The following is an 18324-nucleotide window of genomic DNA, read 5'->3' on the forward strand; positions in this document are numbered from 1 at the left end:
CCCTGTGTGTTCACCAATCTCAGGTGCACGTTCAGGTTTTTTTTTTAAAATGGGTTTCTGCTCGCACCAGTGTTACTGCCCTTCTTGATGTTAATCAGGTTCAAATGAATGGAGTGCAATGAATAGAATAGAAAATGCTTTGCAGCTGCTGAATGTTAAAATAAAGAAAGACAACCTGTGGGAAAATCAGCAACATCGTTTAACTATTGGACAGCAACACAAATGGTAGTATAAGGTGCAATGCCAAGTGTCCATTTTGGTAAGTACATGTCTTCCCATAGTGGTCAATACTATAGGATTGTTGACACGCTTGTTCATCCATCAATGGAGAAATTATGTAAGTGCAAAAGCATTCTTCATTTCAGACCCAGTATTCTATAGGAGAAGCAAAAGAACACAAATGGAAAAACGGTAATAATGACATACTGGTAATGAGACCTTCCTCTTCAGAAAGCTATTCAGAGTTAGTTTGAGGGGTTGGGGGTGAGGGTCCATTTTTGATCTTTCATTGCATTGCTGACACTGTGGCTCTGATTTCTCAAACTGTACGTTCACAGAAGATCAAGGCCTCTCCTATAATATGGACACAAACTCATTCACGTTCAGCAGCTTCCTAGTTATTTGTTAGACCGCCGCGACAAACAACACCTTCTAGACACATTTCAGTCATGTTCGAGACATCTGTGGACAACAGCGCTCTTGAGGTGTTCGCAGCAGGCAGGCAGACGCAGACACACACACACACACACACACACACACGGTAGGGCTCACAAAGCAGCAGCTTGCAGCAGCAGAATGGGCATTAGTGTTGTCAGCAACAAACGCAGACCTGTCTGGTAACCACGGCCACCGAAGCGCTGCATTCTGAGTCCAGAGCCTGAGCGGGGATTTGGGGGATTTCTCTCGGAATCAGCACGGCATACTTCAGTGGTAGTGATCATGGCCCTTCAAAAGTCTGTTAGATTCGACATTGAAGGACAACTCAAGAAAAAAAATTGTATTAAAGCTTCATAAAAGCTTCAAATAACTTAAAGGTGATTCCTTCTTCCTACACACGTAAGCATGACGAAAAGGCTCTGGGAGATGACCGCGAGGACTGTGCTATGCCTCGGGTAATCATCAGGCGGTACAAGCGGACAGTAACTTCATATCATCATTTATAGAGATATTAATGTGCACCATAATCAATTACCGCTCAGGAACTCACGCACGCCTCCATGCCCCAACTAGAGGTTTTTTTCCCCACCAACTTGGAGTCCAGCATTCACTCAAGTAACTTACTTGAATATAAATCGATCCTCGTTCCCCCATCAAATAATTATTATTCAATTAATAATTAGTTAAAAATTGTGCAGATAGTCTGCGCACTAACATTCAAACAACTGCATCACATGAGCAGATGTGTTACATCCACAGCCAGAACACGCAAACCACATCCCTGTTTTTTTTTTTTGGTATTTGTTTACAACTTTATCCTTTATGAAGCAGGGATGCTGTGTATATACAGGAGGTCTCCTCGGGTGCACGTGTGTCGGTGATGAGAAGGGGGCACCTGGCTGTGAAGGTCTAAGGGCTGACGGGTCATGTGCTCAACAGTCCTGTCATTGGTTAAAGCGATTCATCAAGAGCGAGAGTCACACTTAGGGTTGCCTCCTGATTCGCTGAAAGTTTTGTCAAGGACTGTCCGTCACATTTCGACGTCCTGCCATTGGTTATCTTGTTGAAGCATGAGTCTTACAGTCTACTCCAGCTCCTTTGACCTTTGACCTCAAACGCTGACAGAGCAGGTGGTTGTTCTGATATTTAGTGGCGCATTTGGGCGGTTTTCATGACACAGAGGATGAATACCAAGCAGTCGAAGACCAGCTCCACCTTCAGATGCCGTGCTGGACACTTTAGGTGCCCAGCTCCTAGTTCAGTTGTGGTGAAAGCAAAAGACACCGTCACAAAGACCCCACACACCCACGTGTAGTAAATTGGTTAGAGATTTGACTCAGTGGAATGTTCAGATCCAGCAGATCATGAAAACACTTTGGGATGTGGAAGACCAGCTCCGTCTTTGGATGCTGTGGTACGAGGTGTCAGTCGGTCTCAGGTTAAGATATCATTTGGGATGCCGAAGTTGCCTATAGACTTTAAAGATAAAGGTTGACCATCACCTGATGTTTCTGTGTGAGATCTGCAGGAACTAAAGGAAACGTAGAACACTGGCTGTAATCTTTAGATGCTGAATGACTGTCCAATCATCTCTCCCCCCTTTTTAGAGCGGTCGAGGAACCCCCATCCACGGCTGTCGTGGTATATGTTCAGAGACTATGCATTAAGTGGAGGCCTCTCCATGTCCAGGTGCTGGCCGACGCCCATCAGCGGTCTGTGTGGAGACTACAGGTGAGATGCGGGTAATTAGATCCCCTGGCTCCGAGATGAGAACGCTAATATGCGGAGGTCCAGTCACGGGTGGACGCGAGACGCGCTGCGGGCTCACAGGCTGTGCGAGACGTAGAAGATGAGCTCCATGTCGAGGGCGTGCTGCGGGACGCGGGAGCTGCCGCCGTGGATGGCGGGGATCAGAGCGCCGTCCAGCTCGTTCATGTAGCGTTGGGGCAGCGGCCGACCGCCAGAGCCTGCCTGGTACTCCACCTACAGGACACACACACATATAGCGGCGGTCTCAAGTCTGTGTGATAAATGCAACCGGCCACAAACACAAACAAACAACACGCATGCACCCACAACCTCAAAAACAATCAAGTCACACACAAATTACACACAAATACAAGAGCCAGTATTGTCATAATCTCTAAGATAGGTAGACAGATACACACACACTATCTCCTCTACAAATATTACAGATGAACTTTGGCTAAGGCAGACAAACACACACACGCAGACAAACACACACACACACATACACGCAGACAAACACACACACAGGCAGACAAACACACACACATACACGCAGACAAACACACACACACAGGCAGACAAACACACACACAGGCAGACAAACACACACACACGCAGACACAAACACACACACGCAGACAAACACACACATACACACACACACACACGCAGACAAACACACACACACAGGTAGACAAAGACACACACACACACGCAGACAAACACACACACACAGGCAGACAAACACACACACGCAGACAAACACACACACACAGGCAGACAAACACACACACACACACACACACACACAGGTAGACAAACACACACACACACACGCAGACAAACACACACACACACACACGCAGACAAACACACGCAGACAAAGACAAACACACACACACACACACACACACACACACACACACACACACACACACACACGTGTGTGTTTGATGTGCGTGATCCGCCTCGTGTGTCCTGTGGGACTCACCATGTCAGTGTCCGTGGAGATGCGTAGGCCGAGGCAGTTGATGCCGCTAGCCATGAGCACGCCCAGGTGCGGACAGAGGGCAGCGCAGCCTGCCGTGGCCATCTCACGCTGGAACTGGTTGCAGGATGACAACACCGCCCCTAGGGGGCAGTCTGCGTTCTTCAGCAGATAGAAGACCTGTAAGAGAAGGGATAGGCCACGGAAGATATGCAGCAGATATGAGGAAGAAGGATATGGTACTACTGACTGACATTTTTATTTCATTTTGGATGAACCAATGGAAAAGCTGAAATAAACACAAGAATCTAAAAAAAAAAAAACACTGATGACACATTTTCTTCATCTAGGGCCTGACAAAAAAACTGAGATTCTGACAGTGTTGATCGTTGTGTTTCTGTGCTTCGGTCATACCTCTGTGCACACGATGGTCCGTCCATCGCTGTCAAACACGGACTCCTGCTGGACGCGGACACTGGACACTCCCTCCAGAGAGCGGCCGTCGATGGGACTCGTGACTCTGAAGGGTACAGCAAACACACACTCGTAAATGGCCACGCGCACACATATACACAGATATGGGTGTACAAGCATACACCAAGAAATATCCATTAACAATCAGCAGACACTTCTTGACCAAAGTGACTTACATATGTCAGCTATATTACAAGGGATCACATTGTCCCCGGAGCAACTTGGGGTTAAGTGCCTTGCTCAAGGGCACAACGGTGGAAGCCGGGAATTGAACCGACAACTTTCAGGCTACTGCACGCTAGCCCAGCTCTTTAACCACTACACTACCACCGCCCCACACACAAAATACAAAAGTATACTCAGACACCCACAGTCATACAACCCAAAAAATATAAGCACAAGAAAGTAGATATGAATGCACACTGCCTAAGCACTAAGCCACATGCACTCGCGCACACAGACACACACACACACACACACACACACACACACAGACACACACAGACACACACAGAGAGACAAAAGAAATCAGTGCTTTTAGTCCCACACATCCCTAAGGCACAAGCCACTCCACTCAGTGTCCTAAGCGCTAATTAGCTCATTATGGCGCCACGAGCCCATTATCTGGACTGCTCGGACGCCATTGTGCTCCTTGTGTGGATCAGAGGCCTCATTCAGAGCTTTGAAAAGCCTCCATCTGGAAGGCAGTCATCAGTCACGCTTCAGATGGACGGCAGGGGCATACAGTGGCTACTCCGGCAGCTCTTAACAACGCAGACGCGCTCGCGTGGCGTTCATTAGAAACAGTGGGCTGGGTAGTGCTAAAGCTGCAGTCAGGTGCTTTGTCAAGTCTAGCTTACTGATAAGGCATGCAGAAACACTTGCAGTGGCACAGCTCGGCAGGACTACAGGCTTACTCGCACATAACTCGAGTGTTTTGTTGTGCTCTGAAAGCCTTTTTGTTTGCTTTGTTTGTTTGTTTTATAGCCTAGGCGTGTGTTTATCTCGTCTTTCACGTGACTTCCATGAAAATTAATTTGAAGATAATGCCAGACAATGCTTCAAAAAATGGCAAATTATTGGATGCAGTCTCTTTAAGGATAATTCAGATCTGGGTGCTGTATGGCAGTAAAGGGTGTCAAAGTCCATGAAGTGCGATATGCCCAAATGTGTAGTGAAATAAACACTGTACACAGAAAATGGAACTGCTTATATGATAGATGTAGATTGTGTGTTAATATTTTGTATATATGGTTATGGAATTTAGCAGATGCTTTTGTCCAAAGCGACTTAACAGAATATGCACATTACAATAGTTATAATTAACAGTAAACAGTTTTAAAAACGCCATACAGCACTGAGTTTACTCAAACCGAGTTTATATGTGTGTGTGTGTGTGTGAGAGTGAGAGTGAAAGCAAGTATATCTACAGTATCTAAGGCTACGTTTATACGGTGACGATGAAAAGAGAAGACGCAGAAGTGGCGTCTCGTCTTCATTATTTTATTCACGTTTAGACGAGCATTCTCAGGGGGAAATCTTTGTTTATATGAAGACGCAAGAGTATGTGATATTCGATTGGATATGCATTCTAGACCGCTGGGTGGTGGTGTGATAGAACCCCGTTACGTCACGCGCAGACATTCTAATTTGACAGTTTAGCCAGAGAGGTAATCAAGGATCTTTGGTTTAGCCGTTTAGACGGAGACGCAACCCGGGTCGTCTTCAAAACTCTACACTCTGGAAGGAGTCTTCAGATTTTTGCGTCTTCAAGCCCCGATGGCGTGGTCGCCGTGTAAACGAAAGGCACTTATGATAAAATATTTTGTCGTCTTCCTTCGCAATCGTCCTCGTATAAACGGCCCCTAAGAGCGGCAAATGGAAGAGAATATGAGTGGGAGTACCCTGCATTGAGTGGGAGTACCCTGCATTGACAGGATAAGAGTGGGAGTACCCTGCATTGACAGGATATGAGTGGGAGTACCCTGCATTGACAGGATAAGAGTGGCAGTACCCTGCATTGACAGGTGGACTCCAGTCCACCCAGCGGATGGTGACGTTCTCACGGGCTTCAGTGCTGTCAGCTCTGCCGCAGGGGATCTGGAAGTCGGCCTGGTCCCGCAGCGCCTGTCGCAGCGCCCCCATGCTGTCTGGAGGAATCTGCACCATCAGCCCATCTGCAGGACATCAACACAGACAGAGGTCACACACACACAAACAACACACACACACACACACACACACACACACACACACACACACACACACACACACACACACACACACACACCATCTGCAGGACATCAACACAGACAGAGGTCACACACAGAGGACACACACACACATACACCATCTGCAGGACATCAACACAGACAGAGGTCACACACAGAGGACACACACAGGACCTCAACAACCATATTGACCACCTTATACATAACAGACACATAAGACACACTTTTAATACATGATTCCAGATGTGAAAATGCTTCAGTAAAAAAATTGTTTGTACCTTCAACAATGCTGGACTTGGCAATGAATCCTGAGGATGCTTTGAGCGCTCCATTAAACACCACAAAGCTGGCCCCCGTTACTGCGTTAGAGAAACACACACACAAACACACACACACAGACAGACAAGCAGACAGAAAATGAGTTCCTTTTGGGGCAGCTTTGTACTCGGTGAACTTGTCTGAAAGCCCTTAACATGCAGGACAAAAAGAAACAATGATAGAAGAACTGCTGACCAGGACACTACCAGAAGCCAAACAACCACTGTACACAGTGCAGTCATTTTAATTGTACAGGAGGACATGAAGGCGGCAATAATAGGCACGTGTTTTGTTTCTTCAGGTGGTGGCTGTTATACAGCCGAACATGATTTTGTTCCGCAGCTAAGGTGCCGACGCTCTCTGGCGCACACACACACACACACACAGGGTCGGTGCAGTGCTCAACGCTCTCTGGCGTGTGGGGTGTTGTGGAGACACACACACAAACACACACACACACACACACACACACACAGGGTCGGTGCAGTGCTCAATGCTCTATGGTGTGTGGGGTGTTGTGGAGACACACAAACACACACACACACACACACACACACAAACACACACACACACACACACACACGGTCGGTGCAGTGCTCGACGCTCTCTGGCGTGTGGGGTGTTGTGGAGACGGCGGCCCTGGCGTACCTCTGCGGGTCTTTCCCAGCATGCTGTTGGCTTTCGTCTGGTAGCTGCCCTCCTCGTTCTGCACACACACCAGGTGCGAGTCGGCCTCCGTGCTGAAACAGGCGCCCACGCTGATCACGTGCTCGTTGGAGGAGTTCACCACCTTCAGCATCTGCACACACGGGCACGCGCACAAACACACACGCACAAACACACGCACACACACACACGCACACACACGCACACACACACGTGCACACACCCGTGCACACACACACACAGATTGAGTATCTTCCCCATGTGCACCCTCCTCACCAGTTTTTTATTTGCACACGCTTTCATATCCTTCACAACATTCACTTACAAACAGTCCTTAAAATGTTGAAACACACATCCATGGACATGCAAATCTTTTCCCAATATAAGCCATCATTTCCATGCAGTGAAGCCCCTCAGCTGTGACAGCGCTGCCTGATTCAGTGCTCTCTGTCACTATTTTGACAGAACTTTGAATAACTGCTTCAAGCAGAACTGTGGTAGAGTATGTAAAAGATGTTAAGGCAACCATAACAATGGCTAGCTTATGGCACTTATGTGATTTGATTGTGTGGGCATGTTAATAAAGTTAAACTTAAAGTTAAAGGAGCATCGGCTAACTAGCGCCAGATTTCGGAGTGCAGGGGACAAGCCGAGATGAGCTATGAGACAAAAGTTCACACTCGGTATCATGTTTCAACACACTTTAGGTCAATATCACACCGAACTTCTCCTTTAACTTAGTTAATTTAGCAGACACTTTAATCCAAAGTGACAAAGACTCGCAAGGGTGGGATCAGCAATGGAACTTGGGTTGACCGCTTCAGGCAGTGACGGAACTGCTGCTCCACCACGCCTGTTTTTCAGTGGGTGGATATAACGGGAAGGTGTCTGGTGTCTGGTTCTCACCTCGTGGAACTTGCACTTGGGGATGTGGATGTAGCTATTGCCCAGCTCCATGTGCACCCGCAGACCCTCCACCAGCGGCAGGCTGTACTGGTAGTTCCTGAGATCCTGTAGAGGACACACACACACACACACACACACACACACACATACACAAATAAACAAAACAAACCAGCAAACCAGTAAACAAATCCAATTCAAGAGGCACAAGCTCTGTGGCTGCTTGGTAAGAGGGTGTAAGAGTGCGCATCTCACTTTACAGCAAGAGGTGCAGTCTATCATTTCAATTTCATGAGGCATAAATGCGCTCTATAAACCAGAAGATAAAGCCTCTGGTCCCCATCAGCACACAGCCCTTCCAAGTAACAGTACTGTTCTACAGGGGCTTTTAAGTAGAGTTTAGATTCTCTGCCCGAGCCCGAACTTGACCCGGGCCGGGTCGGGCCGATATTTCCAGCCACTATCCTCGGGCCGGGCCGGGCCGGGTCGTTGATCAAGCTTGCTTTTTTTTTTTTTCTAATCATTAGCCTACTTGGGTGGGGAGCTAAAGCTATGCCATAGTCAGACTCAGAAATATTTTATATTTATCAAAGTAGGCCTAAGTAACAAGTGTATACAAAGTTAAATAAGTTAGGCTTAGAGTTACAAAACGTCAATTGTAATGTCATCTGCGCAACAAGTGTCATGCGCAGCTTCTCCACTCGCACACATCACACCGGGCCTGCTGTGCTGTATTGTGTAGCTTAAGTGCAACGTGAAGCTTGAAGATGTAAAGAAAAAAAATGAAAACAGGAGAAATAACTTCGAGGAAGTTTGGAGAAAAGTCAGAGGTATGCATTTGTCAGGTATGCTTTGTTGCGTGCATTAAGTGCGCACGATGTTCACCTATGACAGCAAAAATACTTTAAGATGAACATGAAGCAGGCTTGCCATGGCATAAATAATGATAGCCAGCCTTCAATGTCCTCTTTTGTCCTCTCGATGTCCTCTAAACGGATTTTTGTAGCTCAAACAGCTCGGAATTAGTTGAGAACGTCAGTTATAATGGCCCACGTATTTAAAAAATGTCGGGTTTAAATCGGGCTCGGGCTCATAATTACAGTTAACGTGTCGGGCCGGGTCGGGCTCGGGCACAATGTGCACGGTCTCGGGTAGGGTCGGGCTTGATTTTTTGGGCCCGATCTAAGCTCTACTTCTAAGTAACAGCAATGTTCTACGGGGGCTTCTAAGTAACAGTACTGTTCTACGGGGGCTATATTACAGGATGTAAAGTACATAAAGTGGTTTCTGTTACTTTCAATTAACTGTGAACTCGGCACTTGGGAGAAAATGGAGAACGCAACGCTGCGGTTCAATAAAGACTGCCCACTGGGAATAACCGACCGCCCGCTGTAGTGATGCCATACGATTGGGGGGGGGGCAGACGAAAGAATGCACTGAAAGCCCAGCTGGCATTAACCCAACGGCCGCTCTGCCAGATCACAAATCTTTAGTACTTTTAACTCGCACCCCCGCCTCTCCTACCCCTCTCACCCATCCCTCCCTCTCTCCCTCTCTCCCTCTCTCCCTCTCTTTTCAACCCCGTCTAACTCTCATTCATCCCCCTGTTCTTTTAACAGAACTGAAAGCATGCCAGTTCTGAGAAACAACTTACAGTAAGCAGACTGGTTTGGCAGTGCATCTCTAAAACCATATCAAGGAAGACAGCATGTTACCAATTCAATAAAAAAAGATCAATCCACTACAAATTTGTTCTAATTGCCTCAACTCTCTGTAGCAGTCAGATCTAGCAACAGCTTCTTGTAAAAAGAAAATAAACAAAAGGGACAAGTAAACAAGACGAGAAAGAAACAAAACATGCTAATGTGTCACTGAGTCATGATGTTTGTTTGTCTTTCTCTTCAGGGCAGGCAGGGTTTAAACCACCCCATTAATTAGCAGCGGCATGATTCGGCAAAAGTGCCCATGGCTATTCATGACTCAGCAGTTTTCTCGACGCTGAGTATTCTTTCGGCCATCCGATAGAGAGCAGAGACAGACAGAGAGGGGGAGAGAATGACAGAGAAACAGAGTGAGAGAGACAGAGAGAGAGAGAGAGAGATATGAAAGGGAATGAAAAGATAACGAGAGACTTACTGCCAGTAGGTTCATGATAGTGTGTCCCGTCTCCTGAAACACAGGCTGTCTGAAGCGCACGCTAACCAGTGTACACGGGTATACTGTGGAGGAGGGAGAAGAGACCAACTCAGACAATAATCTGCTTTGGAATGTGGAGCAACACAAAAAAAAAAAAGTCTACACATTAACTCATTGAGTACCAAAAACGTAATATTAAGTTTTTAGCTTTTTTTTTTTATTACGAAACTAGACACTCTAACACACCTTATATGTGATTTTGGGAACTCTGTGATGAATGGAAATGAAATATATGACGATCGAAAACTCATGAAAACGCAAGATCTGGACATTTTATCTGCACGTTTCATCTTAACTCAGCTTTTGATGGTTGCCGCTTTGTTTCGAATCAGTCACTGATTAGCCTATCAGTGACATGCACGCCAGGTCAAAATCAGGTCATTTATTTTCGTGGGTTTATCACTAGGTGGCAGGTCTCGTTAGATCTCTTCCCAGAAACTTTGCAGGCAACACTTCTCAGGTGCTGAAGGGAGAAATTAAAAAGTTGAAGAAAAAGATATTGCAGCAGGTGCGTTTTCGCCAGACAACGCTGGATGAGTCCACCTTTCTACTAAGACAAGATGACTCTGACCACGACAGGTCAAAAACATTACAAGGAGTGACTGAACACCGTGCTGAGGAGGGAGTTCCATCTCCACCACGAGCCGGGCCTAGCGGAGTGGGTGGTAGGCCGAGTCGCGCTTGCAAGAGGGCACACGCCCTTGCCAGAGTGCCGAATATGTCGGTGATAGTGACTCATAAAACACGCAATATCTCCATTTCTAGAAAAAAAAAGTTTTGATGAAAACTAGCCACTGTTTAGCTTGGGATTTCTCAGGAACAGAGGCGTGTAGAAATACACGATTTGCACCCACCGAGAGCTTAAAGTCTCACCTTTCAAACGAGCCATTGTATGTGTTCATAGCTAGAATATGCTGTGGCTGTACAAAAATCATCAACAATGGTCTAGATTGCTGGCACTCTAGGACAAAGCTTCCGAAAACAGCTTGGCATTCAATGAGTTAAGCAGACTATCCAAGTAAAGTGTTACAGAATTGGTTTCCATGAGGACTTTATGTGGGTGTGGAGATGCGCTGGGGGTGGGGGGGGGCTCTCACAGTTGTGCTCCAGGCCCAGTCGCAGCAGCAGACGCAGGGGAAACACTTTGGCCCAGGGCACCTCCAGCTTCTGGAGCAGCACCCCGCACAGGAAGGGCTCGGGCGGCGCGGCCAGGCCCTCCATGGGCTGGAAGGAGGGGGAGAAGAACAGCACGCCCCCATGGTCTTTGGTGCCCAGGAAGCTGTCAGTGAACGTCACATTGCCCAGGTCCTCGATAAACTTCCCTGGTAGTTAGAGAGAGAGAGAGAGAGAGAGAGAGAGAGAGAGAGAGAGAGAGAGAGAGAGAGAGAGAGAGAGAGAGAGAGAGAGAAATACATCAGTAAATGAGTAAGGGACTGAGTGAGTGTGTTTTTGCATGTACGAGAGACACCAAATCTGACAGTATCATGACAGCATCTTCAAACAAAAGGTTTAGTACTTACTGTAAGTACTAAACATGTACGAGAGACACCAAATCTGACAGTATCATGACAGCATCTTCAAACAAAAGGTTTAGTACTTACTGTAAGTACTAAAGTGCATGGCTTTTTGTTATAACAAGAACATTTCACCACTACAACATTTTTTGTGGGTCCCAATGCCAAGACAGGGCTTTATCCTAGCAGGTAGCCTGAGGCATTCTTTCATCAACATTAAATGGAGACAGACAGGCAGCGCAGAGAGGGAGAGTGGCAGGACTGCGGAGGGACTGACAGCACAATGAGATGCCGAAACCAACAGCAGCATCACTGAGCACACGGGACAGAGTGAGTGAAGGGAGACACTAGAGAGTAGAGGAGTGTGTGTGTGTGTGTGTGTGTGTGTGTGTGTGTGTGTGAGAGAGTGCAGGAGTGAGTGTGTGTGTGTGTGTATGTGTGTGTGACTGAGAGTGGAGGAGTATGTGTCTGTGTGAGAGTGGAGGAGTGTGTGTGTGTGTGTGAGTATGAGTATGAGTGTGAGTGTGAGTGTGTGTGTGTGTGTGTGTGTGTGTGTGTGTGTGTGTGTGTGTGTATGTGTGTGTGACTGAGAGTGGAGGAGTATGTGTCTGTGTGAGAGTAGAGGAGTGTGTGTGTGTGTGTGTGAGAGTGGAGGAGTGTGAGTGTGTGTGTGTGTGTGTGTGTGTGTGATTACGGTGGCCGTCCTCACCTCTCTGGGCGTCCTGATAGACGGAGCTGATGAGTGTGTGTGTGTGTGTGTGTGTGTGTGGGTAGATGGGAGATGACGGTGGCCCTCCTCACCTCTCTGGGCGTCCTGATAGACGGAGCTGATGAGGTTGAACAGGTCCCGGGGCAGAGCGCTCTCCTCCGGCACACACTCCAGCACGAACAGCAGCTCTCGCTGACCCACACTGCGCAGGCCATTGGAGCTCACGCACCAGCAGCGCCGCTCTCCATCTAACACACACACACACACACACACCCCACACACACACCCCAGACACAGACACACACACACACACACACACACACACACACACACACACACACACACACACAAACACACACCCCACAGACACATACACACACACACACACACACACACACACACACACACACACACAAACACACACACACACACACGCACACACACGCACACACACACACACACCCCACAGACACACACACACACACACACATACACACACAAATAACTCACATGATGCACAAACAAATCTATCCATCCAGTCGCTGAGCATACACAGGACCAGCACATCTTCAGTCCTCAAACACAAACACACATAAATTAAGGTTCTTTGTGCCACCAGAATGAGTTAAGAGCATGAGCAAACATACAAGTGACCAGCTTGATGTTGACCACCAGGTTGGCGTTGAGTACAAAGGTCAGAGGTCGGGGTCCTCCCTCCTCCAGAAGGAGCAGGATTTGGCAGGTGGCTGGCCGCTCCTCAACCAGAAGATCTGCAAAGGGGGTCACATAAGATAACGGTCACATGCTTAGTGTGTAAACCAATGCAGCACGGGTGCAGACACAGTGGTGATGACTACAGCATGTTATCTGTGCAGTGTATAGTATTAATAAGGCTTAAAACAAAGCAAGCACAGTTCTGTGCCTGAAGTGACCAGAGAATGCCAAAGCCGTTATATATAACTATCTATTTAAACAGCCCGGCATATGCCTGAATTCCAGCTCCATGCCCGAGAACTTTAGGCCCTGTGATCATTAACAGGGTGGGAGTGGGGGGACATTGTGTGTGTGTGTGTGTGTGTGTGTGTGTGTGTGTGTGTGTGTGTGTGTGTGTGTGTGTGTGTGTGTGTGTGTGTGTGTGTGTGTGTGTTGCTGTGGCGCAAGTGGCTACACCATCTGTTCCACATTTGAGTCCAAGTGCCCTGGGGTCCAGGGCTCCAATCTTCCTCGTGGTCATTTGCCGATCCCACCCAATCTCCCTCTTCTACTCGCCTCCTGTCACCCTTCGCTATCCTGTCTAAATAAAAGTAAAAAAAAAAACCCACAAAAATATATATTTTATGCCAAGGGGCGATAAACGGAGGAGGCTTAAGATCTCTCCTACCTCCTCCCTCATCATCTCCAGTGGCGATGAGCAGAGGCGGCAGCCCCTCGGGGTCGTCGGGCACCAGGCATGGGTCGCGCGACACACAGGAAGTGAGGCCGCTCAGCAGTGTGTAGTCCCAGGGGCCGGAGGGGGCCAGGCGCTCCACGACAGGAGCCTCGTCCTCCACCTCCACCTTCTGGTCCACCTCGGGCTCCAACTCCGTCGGCGGGGCCAGAGCCTTGCTGTTGGGCTGCGGGAATGCAAAAACAAGAGGCAACATCAACTCACACACCAAAACAGCTCCCGTTTATAGACCCTTTCAACAAGAAAAACAAAAACAATGCTTGAACGTTCTATTTTATTCCCAATCTACTTCTGCTTCATTAAGATAACATATGGAATGTTAAAACGGAAGCCTTGTGGGGCCAACTATGATGCTGATAATGGAACTCTCTTGAAACGGTCAATAACTAAATGTGTACATGATGTTTACAGCAAACAGCTCTTCTTCAGACTGCTTTTCTGCTCTGTTAGGAGGAACACATTTCACACAGGACCAACATATTGGGGTCTGTGTTTGGATTGTCTTCACATCTAGATATTCTGTTTAAAATTGATAAGACAAATTTAAATTTTATCAATCAATTACAAATTCTTGTGAAATCAAAACACTTTGTAGCAATCTCTTGAAAATAAGACCCTAACAGCCCGGCTACACCGGATGCACAATTGAAGCGAAGTGTAAACTTCAAATGCATGCGCCGCTACGTATCTGGTGTAGCCAGTTATGCTAACTTCAAATGCATGCCTCGCTACGTATCTGGTGTAGCCAGTTATGCTAACTTCAAATGCATGCGCCGCTACATATCTGGTGTAGCCAGTTATGCTAACTGTCGCACCAAACGCTCCACAAACAGAACGCTTCAGTTAGTGGGAAGCTACTCCAGGCGCGTTAACTGAATCGGTCTGTTCGCGTTGTGTCTGCTGCAACAATTCGCTTCCACTATAATCAATGGAAGTAGCTAAACCAGACGTGATAGCGGCGCATACGTTAGAAATATAGACCATTCATCTAAAATGGATTTTACGCGTCACAAACTGAACGCTTCAGTTACGCGCCTGGTGTAGCTTCCCTGTTAGTTAGGTGCCTGGTGTAGCGTGTAATGCTATAAGTTGAAAGCTGTACCAGGGTAGGTCAGTCTGCATGTCTGTAATGCTATAAGTTGAAAGCTGTGCCAGGGTAGAGGGGTCTGCATGTCTGTAATGCTATAAGGTAGGGGGGTCTGCATGTGTGTAATGCTATAAGGTAGGGGGGTCTGCATGTCTGTAATGCTATAAGGTAGGGGGGTCTGCATGTGTGTAATGCTATAAGGTAGGGGGGTCTGCATGTCTGTAATGCTATAAGGTAGGGGGGTCTGCATGTCTGTAATGCTATAAGGTAGGGGGGGTCTGCATGTCTGTAATGCTATAAGGTAGGGGGGTCTGCATGTATGTAATGCTATAAGGTGAAAGCTGTACCAGGGCAGGGGGGTCTGGGGTGACCGGGCTGGACTCCTGCGAGGCCCTTCGAGGTCGGACAGAGAGACGGGTCGTGTCCGCCACCTCACCGTTAGGCAGGATGCCATCAGCAAACCACACGTGCTTCTGCTCCCTTGGGAAACCTAAAGGGTCACACACACACACACACACACACACACACGTAAATATATATGGTGACTTACATTTGCTCTAGTAAACATATCGTAAACACCACATAATCATAAACACAGCTTCATATAAAAACACAAACATGTGCATACTTCATGTAAACACACACACACACACACACACACACACACACACACACACACTAGGCAGACACATATACATCCCTTCTCTTCTAGTCTCTCTGAGAAAGGGTAAACAAATTGGATACACACCCAACACACACTCCCATCATCACACATACACACACTCCATCACATATTAAACATCCCACATCAGCATTTATATACATTCAGTACACACAACACAAACACCACAAACTCCCCAGTGCTTCTGTGTCCCTGGAAAAAACCTGCCAGCAAGCTAAATTAACACACCTTTCATAACTCAGACTCTATACCCATATACATGTCACCACATACACAACTCTTGGAGGCAAGACCGCACACACACACGACTCTAAATCATCCACCCATCAAATGAAACATATACACGGCTCATTATACAAACACACACACACACACCGGGTGTGGTCAGCTACTCTGGGGAAACATGCTGTCCAGCAAGAACAGAGGAGTCTCCCATGTACACAGACACACACTCAAACACGTGCACACAGACACACACAGACACACACACACACTCAGACACACACACACACAGAGACACAGATGCACACACACACACACCTGCTCCCAGGGGAAGCAGAAAGCATAGCGGTAGGCTCAGTTCTGTTTCATGCATCACTGCAGCAGAGTCCAACTCCTTCTACCTCGCCGTGAGGTCATTCATCACTCAGCAATGCTGGGAATATGACAGTCATGCAGCCGCAGGAACAAGCTACTCATTCTGTCTGATGTCAGGGGGAATTTGGGAAGTCCAGTTTGGAAAACATTACCGATAAATGGCGTCCATCAGAGAGATACATACGCCTGCCTGCCTGCCTGCCTGAATGTGCATACATCCACAGCTAATTTGAATCCAGCTTGTTTTCCCCAAATGAAAATGAGAAGAAAAATATGGGCCACTGACACCATTAGGATTAAAATAAGGCACTTTTCTGATTTGACTGGAGTGGTAAGATGATCTGCTGCTACTAAAATTCACATTTTTTAAAGCCCATTCTGCCACAAAGTTTTAAGTGAGTCAGTGTTTGTTTGCAAATGTTCCTGTTGTACCTTCGAACATAACATTAATACTCTCAATACACGTCTTTTACAATTTGCCATCGGTCTCCATTATGTACTCTTAAACCGTATAGTCATGATAAAGCCTGTGCGCTTCCTGTATAGGAGAATGACTCGACACCTATTTAGCTTGGTTTTTGTTTTAATCATACAACTTCAGGGTTGAACATAAGCCATAGTCCGCTGGCCCAGGGCAAGTAAAAGAGCATGTCAGGGAATTGATTGGTCACAGTCAATGGCCCATCAGTTTTTCTGCCAATCACTGTCACAAGTCTGTGTGTTTAGTCACATGTTTAGTTCAACTGTGATGCTAACTGGTTGAAGCTAAGTGTGTAAGGCTACTAAAATGAAAAGGGGGCTCATTAAAATGTAAGAAATGAGACATTTTATGGAAAAGGGACTTTTCTAGTCTAGTAAAAATATACAAAAACATAAAAAATACTAAAAATCTGACGTACTGGGTCTAAGGACTAGATGGGGATGGGGGCTACGTTGGACACCAGACCTCTTTACCGTGGTCCTGGATCACAAGCCTAACTTCAATCCCTTTCTGAAAGGGTTGAGTGCAGGAACACAGATCAGTTGTTTACTCTCAGTTGTTGATTTTGATGCATTTATTCGTGCATACCAGCGTTTTCTAGATAAAATGTCCAAATTAGTGCTTGAATTTTAAGAAAATGCAGAATGGTTGTCAATATAGCAGGCTATGTAGAAGGCCTACATTCGACTTTATAAATGTATAAATTATGAGCTACTACCACAGGAAAAACACGGCAGAGGGTACTATTCTGTATTTCTATTTCTAGTAGCCCAGCCAGAGCACTCTACCCACTGACATTTAGCATCTGTGTGGCTGCTAATGCATTTGGTGAATGGCATAAGAAAATTGATCTTAGAGGTGAAAAGTGAAAAGTTCTAGCAGTACATCGGGTACAGAAACTAGGCACTAGGCACTAGGAACTAGGAACAAGTGGGCAGGGGCGGATATATATCCGACGCTGACGACACACACAGATAAGTCAGAGGTAAAGGTCCCGTACCATCGTTGCCGGGGTGCTTGAGCACGGAGACGGGCACCATGACGGTGGGAGGTGGGGAGTTGAGGGTGCCGGCGGCGCGGGCTTGCTGGAGCGGGGGGATGGTGGAGCAGTACTCAGACGGCACGTTGGGATTCGGGCTCGGCCCAGTCGGGCTCAGCATCCTCTCCAGGGCCCGAGCTAGACGCCAACGCACACACACACACACACACATACATACGTGTACACACACACATACATAAGCGTACACACACACATACATACGCGTACACTCACACATGAATGCACGTACGCACACACACGCACGCACACACACATATACGCACATATACGCACGCATGCATACACACACACACACACACACACACACACACACACACACACACACACACACACACAGACACACACACACAAACACGCCCACGCAGACACAAACAAACAGAACAGATGAGTTTCATACAGGGCCACTTGCTCCTCCATCTGCTGCTCCACATTTGGCTTTTGGCTCCTGAGGACCTGATGCCAAGTGTCGCCGCCTTAAAGCAGCAACAGCACACAGAAACAAAACAACTCTAGTGTATGTATCCATCTAGCGTTTTTCACTATCTAGTCAAAAAATACCTGAGAA

General features: G+C 47.1%; 1 protein-coding gene across 3 annotated transcripts in view; it reads right to left on the minus strand.

Moving 5' to 3' along the window:
* Window positions 1-304: 304 nt before the first annotated feature.
* The window catches only part of zfyve16 (zinc finger, FYVE domain containing 16), a 29527-nt gene continuing 11507 nt past the window's right edge, over window positions 305-18324 (minus strand). For 2 of the 3 annotated variants that reach the window (XM_076303080.1, XM_076303079.1), the window contains exons 5-18: window positions 17700-17876; window positions 15287-15429; window positions 13787-14018; window positions 13053-13175; window positions 12498-12653; window positions 11280-11504; window positions 10123-10205; window positions 7990-8094; window positions 7066-7216; window positions 6378-6458; window positions 5883-6045; window positions 3809-3914; window positions 3398-3574; window positions 305-2640 (exon numbers count right to left, since the gene is read on the minus strand). In XM_076303080.1, coding sequence (XP_076159195.1) covers window positions 2482-2640; window positions 3398-3574; window positions 3809-3914; window positions 5883-6045; window positions 6378-6458; window positions 7066-7216; window positions 7990-8094; window positions 10123-10205; window positions 11280-11504; window positions 12498-12653; window positions 13053-13175; window positions 13787-14018; window positions 15287-15429; window positions 17700-17876 — 2081 coding nt within the window. In that variant the 3' untranslated portion in view covers window positions 305-2481. The remainder of the gene's footprint in view (window positions 2641-3397; window positions 3575-3808; window positions 3915-5882; window positions 6046-6377; window positions 6459-7065; window positions 7217-7989; window positions 8095-10122; window positions 10206-11279; window positions 11505-12497; window positions 12654-13052; window positions 13176-13786; window positions 14019-15286; window positions 15430-17699; window positions 17877-18324) is intronic. The other variant, XM_076303081.1, reaches the window with a different exon arrangement.

This window comes from Alosa pseudoharengus, unplaced genomic scaffold (assembly GCF_046254945.1).
Source record: "Alosa pseudoharengus isolate Yale_2024_CS ecotype anadromous, Long Island Sound unplaced genomic scaffold, YU_APseudo_1.1 YU_APseudo_1.1_scf_24, whole genome shotgun sequence".
NCBI classification, from domain to species: domain Eukaryota; kingdom Metazoa; phylum Chordata; class Actinopteri; order Clupeiformes; family Clupeidae; genus Alosa; species Alosa pseudoharengus.